The 13,292-nt window shown below is 34.9% G+C and overlaps 1 protein-coding gene across 2 annotated transcripts in view; it reads right to left on the minus strand.

The window, feature by feature from the left end:
* C2CD6 (C2 calcium dependent domain containing 6) overlaps window positions 1-13,292 on the minus strand; it is a 91,105-nt gene that overhangs the window by 51,641 nt on the left and 26,172 nt on the right. For both annotated transcript variants that reach the window (XM_021075702.1, XM_021075703.1), the window contains exons 5-7: window positions 4,098-4,220; window positions 1,738-1,782; window positions 521-589 (exon numbers count right to left, since the gene is read on the minus strand). In XM_021075702.1, the coding sequence (XP_020931361.1) occupies window positions 521-589; window positions 1,738-1,782; window positions 4,098-4,220 (237 nt within the window). The remainder of the gene's footprint in view (window positions 1-520; window positions 590-1,737; window positions 1,783-4,097; window positions 4,221-13,292) is intronic.

Genomic DNA, 13,292 nt, shown 5'->3' on the forward strand with positions numbered 1-13,292 from the left:
AATGAAAGCAAAGGATACAGGTTACCGCACAAAATTTTTCACTGCAACATGGATATGTGCAGTAAATTTAAAGGGCAGGCTAAAGCTAGAAAGATATATTCTTTGGGCATATTACTCTCTTGATGAATCAAGAAGGGTTGATGTTGAAATAATTATAGGGAGAAAAGATAATTATATGTGATTAGAGTACAAAATATCTGAATAACATCAATGAGTCCATTTTAAATATTATTTTTATATATAAAAATCTGCACTTACTTCTCAAATACCTAATTTTGTTTTTAATTACATAAGTACACACATACACACACAAGTTTTATAATAAAGACATTTTGAATAAAATATCATTATTTTAAAATCTATAAACAAATAATGGTAAAGTTTCATTTTTCTTTAGAGAAAAATGACATTCTTTAAAAAATATTTATCTTAAAGAATTTATCAGACTGGAAAGGATAGAGGCTCAGGAGGATGATTTGATTAAAAAGCTGCAGAATTATTTTCAAAAGAGGGAACTAACCTGATGCGAAAATCCATAACCAAAGTTTCCGTAGGAGAACATAAATTCCACTTCCATCCTGCAGATAAACTAAACATGTGCCAAATTTTATTGTTTGATCAGAAAGATATTTTAATAGAGAAATGATAGCAAGTGATATTTTTACCTCACAAATCTGTAAGTTAGAAAAACCAAAGCATGAATATCCTGATTTTTAAAAATTTACACAAGTAATTCCTAAAGAGTAATTTATGGTGTTCTTGAAATGTTAAAAAAAATTATGTTAAATTTTAGGACTATTATGATTAAAATATGAAAAATATCAATTTATAGTTGTCAACAGAATTATGCTGAGATCCATATACACATATGTATGTATATATTCATATCCATGTATGTTTTTTTTTTTGCTTTTTTTTTTTAGGGCCACACCTATGGCATATGGAGGTTCCCAGGCTAGGGGTCGAATCAGAGCTGCAGCTGCTGGTCTATGCCACAGCCATGGCAAGGCCGGATCCTTAATCCACTGAGCGAGGCCAGGGATCAAACTCACAACCTCAGGGTTCCTAGTCAGATTCGTTTCTGCTGTGCCATGATGGGAACTCCCATGTACATATTTTTTAAAGTATTTGTTCACACTTTTCCCATCTCCACTTCCCTACAGATAAAATTTTGACTTAGACAAGTGATTTCATCTCTCTGAGCCCCAGCTTGCTCATATGTGAAATGAAGGAGGGGGTCAGAGGTTATGACCTCAAATGTCCATTATTCTGGGTTTTTTTGTTTATTTCTTGTCCCAATTTAGCTCTTGGCAGCATAAGCCTCTCTGAGTAGAAGATAAATTAATGAAGGTTATAATTTTTAAAGTACTTACAAAGAAATTCAAGTGAACTTTAAACAACTGTTTAGAAACTATTCAAGGAGGAAAAGAATATTTCCTCAATTCAGCAATGAAGATCCTGAGGCTATGCAGTCAGGGAGGCAGACAGAGGCATTTTACTCTCTTACCCAACAATTTCTAATTTTCTTGTTCACCATTTAACAGTAAGATAGCAGCATTTTTAAAAAGGTGGAGATGAAGATTTTGTGAGCAAATACTATACTTTCTCTTTAAGATATTTCCATTAATTCAAACAGTGACAGATATGGTAACAAAAGAAAAAAACAGTATCAGAGCAAAGTTACATGAAATATTAAGTGTGTGCACAAAGCTTTGGAAGTTTCAGCAAAGTTCTTACTGTGTTTTTATTCAACATTTGGAGGTCTTCAGTAAAGCATCCTTTCTAGAAAAAAGTAACAAATAATAAAATTCTTAAATATAGAATCACTGATGTAGTCACTTGTATATTATCTAAACCATTACATACATCAAAAAGGTAATTTGTGTGTGTGTGTCTTTTTGTCATTTCTTGGGCTGCTTCCCCGGCATATGGAGGTTCCTAGGCTAGGGCTCGAATTGGAGCTACAACTGCTAGCCTACACCACAGCCAGAGCCACAGCAACGCGGGATCTGAGCCTCATCTGCAACCTACACCACAGCTCACGGCAACGCCAGATCCTTAACCCACTGAGCAAAGCCAGGGATTGAACCCGCAACCTCATGGTTCCTAGTCAGATTTGTTAACCACTGAGCCACGATGGGAACTCCGGTAATGATTTTTAATTTATTAAAATATTACTAAATTAAAATATTAATTTCATAGCTAAAATACAAATATGAATATTTGGAAGAAAATGAAAATTCCAGATTGAATCAGACATAAATGTTAATATTGACATTTATGTTTTAAAGGAAATTGTTCCTGCTACTTATACTTCCCCTGTTTGGAAGTCTTAGAGAACTGCCATGCCTGCACTCCTTTTGAGGGGTTAGACATGAATCTACCTGATAGGCTGACTCATGACAGACCTGAGTGTTTCTCTCATCTCTTGGGCACTGTTGGAACCTATTTAACCAGGTAACGCTTTCATATCATTGGTCACCATCACTGGTCCCTCTGCTGTGCTCTGAGTCTCACCTCTTATCTAACATCTATTAGATGGTTCCCTTTCTTCCCAGCATTTTCTACTGCAGCTCATGGACTCCCCATTCCATGGCTGACAAACAACATTGCATCTTTTACTGCTCCACTGCACAGTCCCCCGTTGCTTGACCTCAGACCTGACTCACCACAAAGGATGCCGCTCCCCATAGACTCCTCAAGTGAAGGCCCACATCCCTCAAGGTCAGGTGGTGGAGTGGCATTCTCTACACACTCGGCTATTGCTTCCAGATCTTATTTCATGTGGATAAAAACAATTTTCCTCTTTTAAGCCCCATGCTATCTGGCATGTCTTTCAGACATTCTGATCACTAATTCTCATTTAGTGAAAACCCTGGCACCCAGGCTAGGGGTTGGATCAGAGCCACAGCTGCTGGCCTCGCCTCAGCCAGAGCAATGCCAGATCCGAGCCACATCTGAAGTTCTGGGGCCACAGAGACAAGCTGGATCATTAATCACCATGCCACAGAAGGAACTCCTGCCTGTATGTGTGTGTGTGTGTGTGTGTGTGTGTGTATATACATATACATATGTATATACATATTCAAATTTTTTAAATTTCCTTTTTTATTCCCTTGCTGTTTTTCTTTTTTGAAGATCACCAAGAATTCATGGATTTTTCTTTATTCAGTATTTATAATGATTTTTTGATAGTCAGATTATCCTGAAATAGGCTAATAGGAATGCTTGCAATGGCCTAGGCCATTAGTCTTTGAGAGCTTCCTTAATTTCCATCCTAACAAATATTTCTGAAAACTTTTCAAGTTGTTCATACTCGTTCTTTCAATTAGTTCTCTTCCTCTGAGTTCGGGGCAACCATGGCTATTGGAAAATGAGGGAGGGGCTCCTAGAAGAGAAAAAGCGAAAGAGAGAAGGAACCACCAGAAGAATATGCGTATCAGCTCTGCCCAAAACTTTGGCTGACTCCTAAGTGACACATGCATAGGGCAGACTGCAAGCAGCCAGCTAAAGATAAAAGAACTGAACTGAAACCAGTGCAGCCAATTAAGAGAGTCCGTGGTTTGAGCCTTGTTTTAAAACATTTCAGGAGTTCCCGTTGTGGTTCAGTGGTTAACGAATCTGACTAGGAACCATGAGGTTGAGGGTTCAATCCCTGGCCTTGCTCAGTGGGTTAAGGATCTGGTGTTGCCGTGAGCTGTGGTGTAGGCTGCAGACACGGCTCAGATCCCACACTGCTATGGCTGTGACTGTGGCTGTGGCTATGGTGTAGGCTGGCAGCTGTAGCTCTGATTTGACCCCTAGCCTGGGCACTTCCATATGCTGCAGGTGCAGCCCTAAAAAGAAAAACTGAAAAAAAAATTCAGAAAACAAAACCAACAAAACCATGCTTAGTGCTATATCACTGCCCTTCCAGAAAATAAATTTTTAAAACATGATGCTGTTACAAACAACTCCTTTTTTTTTTTTTTTTTTTGGAGCCAGGAAGAGATATTGTTTACTAAGCACATAAGACAGATAATAAGCAAAAGGATTCCATCCGGTATAGATAAATCTTAACAACAAACACCAATGTGAAAAATGATTTTGATTCATACCTGAATTACTTCATAAAGATGTACTTGAACACTCCCTACCAAGACAAGACACTGTTTTGTATTGTCATATCGCATTAGTTCTAAGTAAATATTATTCTTCTCATTATCTTGACGTCTGGGAACCTTGATACAAAACATATAAGAAGCACTGAATTTTCAGTCTGAATTTCAAACATAATTTCTGAATATATCCATAAAATATAGACATACATATGGTATGCATTCCTAGTGATTCGTTTTTGTATGTTATTAGATTTATAACATGTTAATCTCCTAGTCACATATACCCTAATGTAAATAAAAATCAGGTTCTAATGTCATTATAGTCTTTTTGACACATCCATGGCCTGCATTCTCTTTTTAAGTCTAACAAAAGTTTAGCCCCAACACTCTACAGAAACCACATTATCAAAGATAGTTCAGTATCCAGTATCCAATCCAAATAACCTCGGTAGTCAAAACCTCTAAGATCAAAAGACGTCCGACATCACTTTCAGCCTCTGTTCTTTTACTTTTTGCTAAAATGTCTCAACTTGAAATTCTCGTCCAAACTGGAGCTCCATAACACAATACCAATATTTTAAGACATTTAAAATTTATACACTATTTTGCTAATGTGAAAAAAAAAGCATGCCTCTCCACCTTAGTATTTTAGGTGTCTTTAAATTTTTTTTTTAAATTTTAGGTATAACTGACATTGTATTACTTTTAAATGTACAACATAATGATTTTATATTTGAATATATTATGAACTGCTTATCACAGTAAGTTAACCTCCATCATCACACAATTACAATTATTTTCTTGTGATGAGAACTTTTAAGATATGCTCTCTTAATAACTTTCAAATACATAACGCAGTATTGTTAACTGTGGTCACCATGCTGTACATTAGTTCCCAAGGACTTATTTATCTTTAACTGGAAGTTTATACCTTTGATCATTAAGATATGCTCTCTTAATAACTTTCAAATACATAACGCAGTATTGTTAACTGTGGTCACCATGCTGTACATTAGATCCCAAGGACTTATTTATCTTATAACTGGAAGTTTATACCTTTGATCACCTTCACCCATTTTACCCACCCCTAAACCTGACCTCTGGTAACCACGAATCTGTTCTCTGAATCTACGAATTCTTTTATTTAGATTGCATATGTAAATTCAATGATCATACAGTATGCGTCCTTCTCTGTCTCACTTATTCCACTTATCATAATGTCCTCAAAGTCCATTCGGGTTGTGGCAAATGGCAGGGTTTTTCCTTTTTTAGGGCTAATATTCCATTGAGTATTTACAGAACATTTTTCTAATCCATTGGCTGTGGATGGCCATTTAGGTCGTTTCCATATCTTGGCTATCGTAAATGCCGCAATGAACATGAGGAGGCAGATATCTTTTTGAGACAGCGATTTCATTTTCTCTGGATAAATACCTGGAGGTGGAATTGCTGGATCATCTGGTAGTTCTATTTTTAATTTGTTGAGAAATCTCCATATTGTTTAGCTGCACCAATTTATATTCCTACCAACAGTGCACAAGGATTCTCTTTTCTCCACATCCTCACCAACATTTTAACAGGTACAGGGTGAAAGCTTACCATTTAATGAAGAAACTGCCCTTTCACCATTTTATATTCTTGGCTCCTTTGTCATGAATTAATTGACCATATATATGTAGGTTTATTTCTGGGCTCTATTCTGTTCCATTGAGACATGTGTCTCTTTATGCCAACACCATACTGTATTGATCACTAGAGTTTAGTAATATAGTTTGAAATCAGGAAGTGTGATGCTTCTAGCTTTAATATTCTTTCTCAATATCTCTTTGGCCATTTGGGGTCTTTGGGTTTCCATACAAATTTTAGGATTATTTTCCTATTTCTGTAAAAAATGCCATTAGAATTTTGATAGAGATTGCATTCAAACTATAGATTGCTTTAGGTAGCAGGAACATTTTAACATTGTCTTCCAATCTATAAACATGGAATATCTTTCCATTTATTTGTGTCTTTTTCAAATTATTTTATCAATGTCTTATAGTTTTCAGTGTATGGGTCTTTCACCTCCTTGATTAAACTGATCTCTAGGTATTTTATTCTCTTTGATGCAACTGTAAATGAGATTGTTCGTAATTTTCCTTTCTGACAGTTTGCTATTAGTGTATAGAAATGCCATTGATTTTTTTTTTTTTTGGCCATGGCTGCAGCAGACAAAAGTTCTTGGGCCAAGGGATCAAACCTGCACTACAGGTATAATCAGAGCCACAGCACGGATAACACCAGATTCTTAACCTGCTGAGCCACAAGGGAAATCCTGCAACTGATTTTTTAATATTGATTTTGTATCCTTCAATTTTATTGAGTTTTAATGTTTTTTTTTTTTTGGAGGAGTTTCTTTTTCTATATATAAGATCATGTCTTCTTCCTTTCTAATTTGGATGACTTTTCTTTTTCTTTCCTAACTGCTCTGGCTAGGACTTCCGGTATCATGTTGAATAAAGTAGTAAGAGTGGGCATCCTTGTTTTGTTCCTAATTTTAGAGGGAAAGCGTTCAGTTGTTCACCACTGAGTATGATATTAGCTGTGGGCTTTTCATATATGGCCTTTGTTATGTTGTGGTACATTCCCTTTATACTCACCTTGTTGAGAGTTCTTCTCCTGAGTGGACGTTAAATTTTGTCAAATGTTTTTTTCTGCATCTATTGAGATGATCATACAACTTTTATCCTTCTTTTTATTAATATATCATATTAATTGATTTGCAGATTTTGAACTACCCTTGCATCCCTGGAAAAAACCCAACTTGATCATTTTAATGTAACATGTATGATACTTTTAATATATTGCTGAATTTGTTTTGCTAATTACTGGTGAGGATTTTTGTATCTATGCTCATCAGGAGTATTGGTCTATAATTTTCTTGTAATGTCCTTCTTTAGTTTTGGTGTCATGGTAATGCTGGCCTTGTAATATGAGTTTGGACTTGCTCCCTTCTATATTTTTGAAGAATCTAAAACTGATATTAATTCTTCTTTAAATGTTTGGTAGAATCCACCTAGAAAGCCTGGATTTTTGTTTGTTGGGAGGTTTTAAATTAATAATTCAACATCTTTTTCCCATGGTTGAGATTATAGTGGTGTATGAGGCTTCCTAACATTATGTTTGTGACTCTCTTCTCCCAAGAAGTGAGGAAAAAGGAATCCAAGTGTCAACCTGTGTGTCAGCATAGTGGTTAAAAGGGCAGGATCAGTTTTTCAGCAACTGGCATCTAGACTATCAGAACCAAACTGGCTATAGAAAACTATAAATGCTAATTATTAAAACTATCTTATTTAAAGCATAAAAGAGTTGAAAATTATAGGAAGTAATCTGTAAAACTCCAAGCCCTGGCAGGCACTCATGAAGTAAACTAGATCCTGAAGTTACATTTGCCTTGAAGGCATTTCCCAATCAGGCAAACTGAAGTAGTGGTATTCAAGGTCACAAAATACAGAAGACAAGTTCTTTTGTATGATTTTTAAGTTAGATTTCCCATGTAAGTGACATCATATGATATTTGTATTGGTCTGACTAACTTCACCCAGTATGAGACTCTAGTAGCATCCATGTTGCTGCAAGTTGCATTATTTCATTCCTTTTATGGCTGAATAATATTTCATTGCATATATGTACATCTTCTTTATCCATTTCTCTGTTGATGAACATTTAGGTGGCTTCCATGTCTTGGCTATTGTAAATAGTACTGCAGCAAACACTGGGGTGCATGTGTCTTTTCAAATTATGGTTTTCTCTGGATATATGTCCAGGAGTGGGATTGCTGGATCATATGGCAATTATATTTTTAGTTTTCTGAGGAACCTCCATACTGTTTTCCATAGAGATCATACCAATTTACATTCCCAGTAACAGTGTAAAAAGGTTTTCTTTTCTCTACAGCCTCTCTACAATTTAGTTATTAGATTTGTTTTGATGATGGACATTCTGACTGGTGTGCGGTGATACCTCATTATAGTTTTGACTTGCATTTCTCTGGTAATCAGTGATGTTGAACATCTTTTCATGTGTTTTTTGGCCATCTGTCCTTCTTTGGAGAAATATCTATTTAGAATTTCTGCCCATTTTTTGATTCTTTTTTTTTTTTTGATGTAAAGCTTTATAGAACAGAAAAAAAACTCACAGATTTCAAAACTGGATGTTTCCACAGAAAAGAAAACCATGGACATGGAGAATAGACTTGCAGTTGCCAAGGGGGAGGGGGAGGGGGAGGGGGAAGGAGTGGAATGGATTGGGAATTTGGGGTTAATAGATGCAAACTATTGCCTTTGGAATGGATTAGCAATGAGATCCTGCTGTGTAGAACTGGGAACTATGTCTAGTCAGTTATGATGGAGCATGATAATGTGAGAAAAAAGAATGTATACATGTACGTGTAACTGGGTCACCATGCTGTACAGTAGAAAAAGAACTGTATTGGGGAAATAACAATTAAAAAATAAAATAAAAGCATAGGGAAAAAAGGAATGTAAATATTCTTCACGACACTGTAAATCAACTGTACTTCAATAAACTTTAAAATTTAAAAAAAACTAATCTTATGGTTACCATAGGTGAAACTGTTCGGGGAGGGAAGAATTGGGAGGGTGGGAATAACATACACACACTACTGTATAAAATAATGAATAATGAGAACCTACAGTATAGCACAGGAAAATCTACTCAATAGTTTGTAATAACTTATATGGGAAAAAAGAATGGATATACTGATATGTATGACTGATTTACTTTGCTGTGTACCTGAAGCTAATACAACCTATACTTCAATAAAATTTAAATTAAAAAAAAACAATTTAAAAAAGGGAAAGGAATAAACAATTTGTAGAGGTGATGTGTAACTGGTGTTGATGGAAGGATGAAGCAATTAAAATGAATTAATCTATAGCATTATTATAAGTAGAAAGTAAGTCTGTTGCTTAGTAATAGTAATATAATAGAAATAAGCAGAAGAATTTTATGATAAAAACAAGTATTCATTATATTTTGTATAATAAGATCTTTCTTTTATAAAAAAAAAAGCTCATTGAATTGAATAAGGTATTATACAGAACACATTTTGTAAAGTAATTTGATACAGTGACTATTTTTACTCTATTTTCTATTATATTTTAAGCCCAAATTATATGAAATTAATGGTCCATTTCTTATAGCTCTTTGATCTGTGTCATAAGAAAAATGCAAAAAGTAATAAATTATTGAATACATCAAAAATAAAATAGAAGACAAGACATGGGGCATTTAACAGGAGACCCTAGCTCAACTATCTTTTCAAAAAGCTGAGAATCCAAAGGACTTTCAAACTTTCTCCATCCCATCCATAAAAGGCTACAAGGAAAGTTGCACTGCTGAGCAGAATGAGGGGGGAATGTTCCTGAAAAGCTATAAACAAAATCTGTTAGTAGAATTTTAGCTTAAACTCATACTACTGGACAGTATAAAAATTCTCAAATTTAACACAAAATGGTGAAAGTGCTAAATTTTACATTATGCATATTTACAACACAATTTTTTTTGTCTTCAAGCTTGGAATAAAATTTAAAGTGGTCACATACTGTGGTGCAAAACTAACCTCAACAAGTTTAAGAGTATAGAAATTATTTCAAGTATCTTTTCTGACCACAATGGCATGAAACTAAAAATAAACCACAGGAAAAGAAATGACAAAAAAAATGACTACATGGAGACTAAACAATATGCTACTAAAAACCCAATGGGTCAATGAGGAAATAAAAAAGGAAATTAAAAAATACCTTGAGACAAATGATAATGAAAACACAACCATTCAAAATCTGAGGCCGCAAAAGCAGTGCTCAGAGGGAAGTTCATAGCAATACAGGCCTTCCTCAAAGAAGAAGAAAAATCTCGAATTGACAACTTAACCCACCACCTAAAAGAATTAGAAAAAGAAGAAAAAATAAAACCTAGAGTCAGCAGAAAGAAGGAAACCATATAGATCAGAGAGGGAATCAATAAAATAGAGATTCAAAAACCAATAGAAAAATATCAATAAAACCAAGAACTGGTTCTTTGAAAGGGTAAACAAAATTGACAAACCTCTGACCAGACTCACCAAGAAGAGAAGAAAAAAAAACCCAAATAAACAAAATAAGAAATGAAAAAGGAGAAATCTCAACGGACATTACAGAAATACAAAAACCATAAGAGAATACTATGAACAATTATATTTACAACAAATGTGAAAACCTAGAAGAAATGGACAAATTTCTAGAGACTTACAGCTTGCCAAAACTGAATCAAGAAGAAATAGATCAACTGAACAGACCAATCACTAGAAACGAAATTAAATATGTAATAAAAACACTCCCTACAAACAAAAGTCCAGGACCAGATGGCTTCACAGGTAAATTCTACCAAACATACAAAGAGGAACTTATACCCATCCTTCTTAAACTTTTTGAAAGGTTGATGAAGAAGGAATACTCCCAAAGACATTCTATGAAGCCACCATCACTCTAATACCAAAACCAGACAAAAATACTGCGAAAAAAAGAAAATTATAAGCCAATATCTTTGATGAATATAGACACAAAAAAATCTCAAAAAATTTTAGCCAACCAAATCCAATAGCATGGAAAAAAGATCATACACCACGACCAGGTGGGATTCATCCCAGGTTCACAAGGATGGTTCAACATATACAAATCAATCAACATCATACACTACATTAACAAAAGCAAAGTCAAAATCACATGATCATCTCAATAGATACAGAAAAAGCACTAAGTCCAACATCCATTCAAGCAAAAACTCTTACCAAAGTGGGTATAGAGGGAACACATCTTAACATTATAAAAGCCATTTATGACAAGCCCACAGCAAATATAATACTCAATGGAGAAAAGCTGAAAGCCTTCCCACTAAAATCTGGAACAAGACAAGGATGCCCACTCTCACCACTGTTATTCAACATAGTATTAGAAGTCCTAGCCACAGCAATCAGACAAACAAAAGAAATAAAAGATATCCAAATTGGAAGAGAAAAGGTAAAACTGTCACTTTGACATGATACTATATATAGAAAACCCTAAGGACTCCACACAAAAACTCCTCATACTGAGCAATGAATTCAGCAAAGTAGCAGGATACAAGATGAACATTCAGAAATCAGTTGCATTTCTGTATACTAACAATTAAATATTAGAAAATGAATATAAAAAACAATGCCTTTTAAAATTTCACCCCCCAAAAATTAAATATCTAGGAATAAACCTGACCAAGGAAGTGAAAGACATATGCTGAGAACTATAAAACATCAAGCAAGGGAATGAAAGAGGATTCAAAGAAACAGAAAGATATTTCACGCTACTGGGTTGGAAAAATTAATATTGTAAAAACAGCCATACTACCCAAAGCAATCTACAGATTCAATGTAATCCCTATCAAATTACCCAGGACATTTTTCATAGAACTACAACAAACAATCCAAAAATTGATACAGAACCATAAAAGAACCAGAATTGCCAAAGCAATCTTGAGAAACAAAAACCAAGCAGGAGGCATAACTCTCCCAGACTTCAGGCAATTATTATAAAGCCACAGTAATCAAGACAGCATGGTACTGGTACCCAAACAGACATAAAGACCAAAGGAACAGACTAGAGAACCCAGAAATAAACCCAGACACCTAAGGTCAATTAATTTTTAACAAAGGATGCAAGAATATAAAATGGGGAAAAGACAGTCTTTTCAGCAAATGGTGCTGGGAAAACTGGACAGCTGCATGTAAATCAATGAAACTGTAACACAGCCTCACACCATGCAGAAAAATAAACTAAAAATGGCTTAAAGACTTAAACATAAGACAAGACACCATCAAACTCCTAGAAGAGAACATAGGCTAAACATTTTCTGACATCAGCTGTACAAATATTTTCTTAGATCGGTCTCCCAAACAGAAATAAAAATGAAAATAAACCAATGGGACAAATTAAACTCAAAAGCTTTTGCAAAGCAAAGGAAACCATAAAAATAACAAAAAGACAACCTATGGAATGAAAGAAAACAGTTTCAAATGATGCAACTGATAGGGGCTTGATCAATAAAATACACAAACAACTTATACAACTCAACAGCAAAAACAAAACAAAACAAAAAAACCAAACAACCACCCAACTGAAAAATGGGCAAAAGACCTGAAAAGACATTTCTCCAAAGGAGATACACAGATGGCCAACAAGCACATGAAAAAAAAAAAATGCTCAACATCACTAATTATTAGAGGAATACAAATCAAAACTACATGAGGTACCACCTCAAACCTGTCAGAATGGCCATCATTAACAAGTCCACAAATAACAAATGCTGGAGAGGGTGTGGAAAAAAGGGTACCCTCCTACACTGTTGGTGAGAATGTAAATTGGCACAACCACTGTGGAAAACAGTATAGAGGTACCTTAGAAAACTATACATAGAACTACCATATGACCCAGCAATCCCACTTTTGGGCATATATCCAGACAGAACTTTCATTGAAAAAGATACATTCACCCCTCTGTTCATTGGAGCAGTATTCATAATAGTCAAAACACGGAAACAACCTTAACATCCATCAACAAATGAATGGATTAACAAGATGTGGTATATATACACAATGGACTACTACTTATCCATAAAAAAGAACAAAATAATGCCATCTGCCAGCAACATGGATAGAACTAGAGACTCTCATACTAACTGAATTAAGTCAGGAAGAGAAAGACAAATACCATACGATACCACACATATCTGGAATCTAATGCATGGCAAAAATGAACCTTTCCACAGAAAAGAAACCCATGGACTTGGAGAACAAACTTATGGTTGCCAAGGGGTAGAGGGAGGGAGTGGGATGGACTGGGAGTTTGGGGTTAATAGATGCAAACTATTGCATTTGGAGTAGATAAGCAGTGAGATCCTGTTTGTAGCACAGGGAACGCTGCCTAATCACTTGTGATGGAACATGATGGAGGATAATGTGAGAAAAAGAATATATACATATGTAGGACTGGGTCATTTTTCTGTTCAGTAGAAATTGACAGAACACTGTAAATCAACTATAGTAAAAAAAAGAAAGACAAATACCACATAATATCACTTATATATGAAAAATAACTGCAAACCTAGAATTCTATACTCACT

Source organism: Sus scrofa, chromosome 15, assembly GCF_000003025.6.
Source record: "Sus scrofa isolate TJ Tabasco breed Duroc chromosome 15, Sscrofa11.1, whole genome shotgun sequence".
In the NCBI taxonomy this organism is placed as follows: domain Eukaryota; kingdom Metazoa; phylum Chordata; class Mammalia; order Artiodactyla; family Suidae; genus Sus; species Sus scrofa.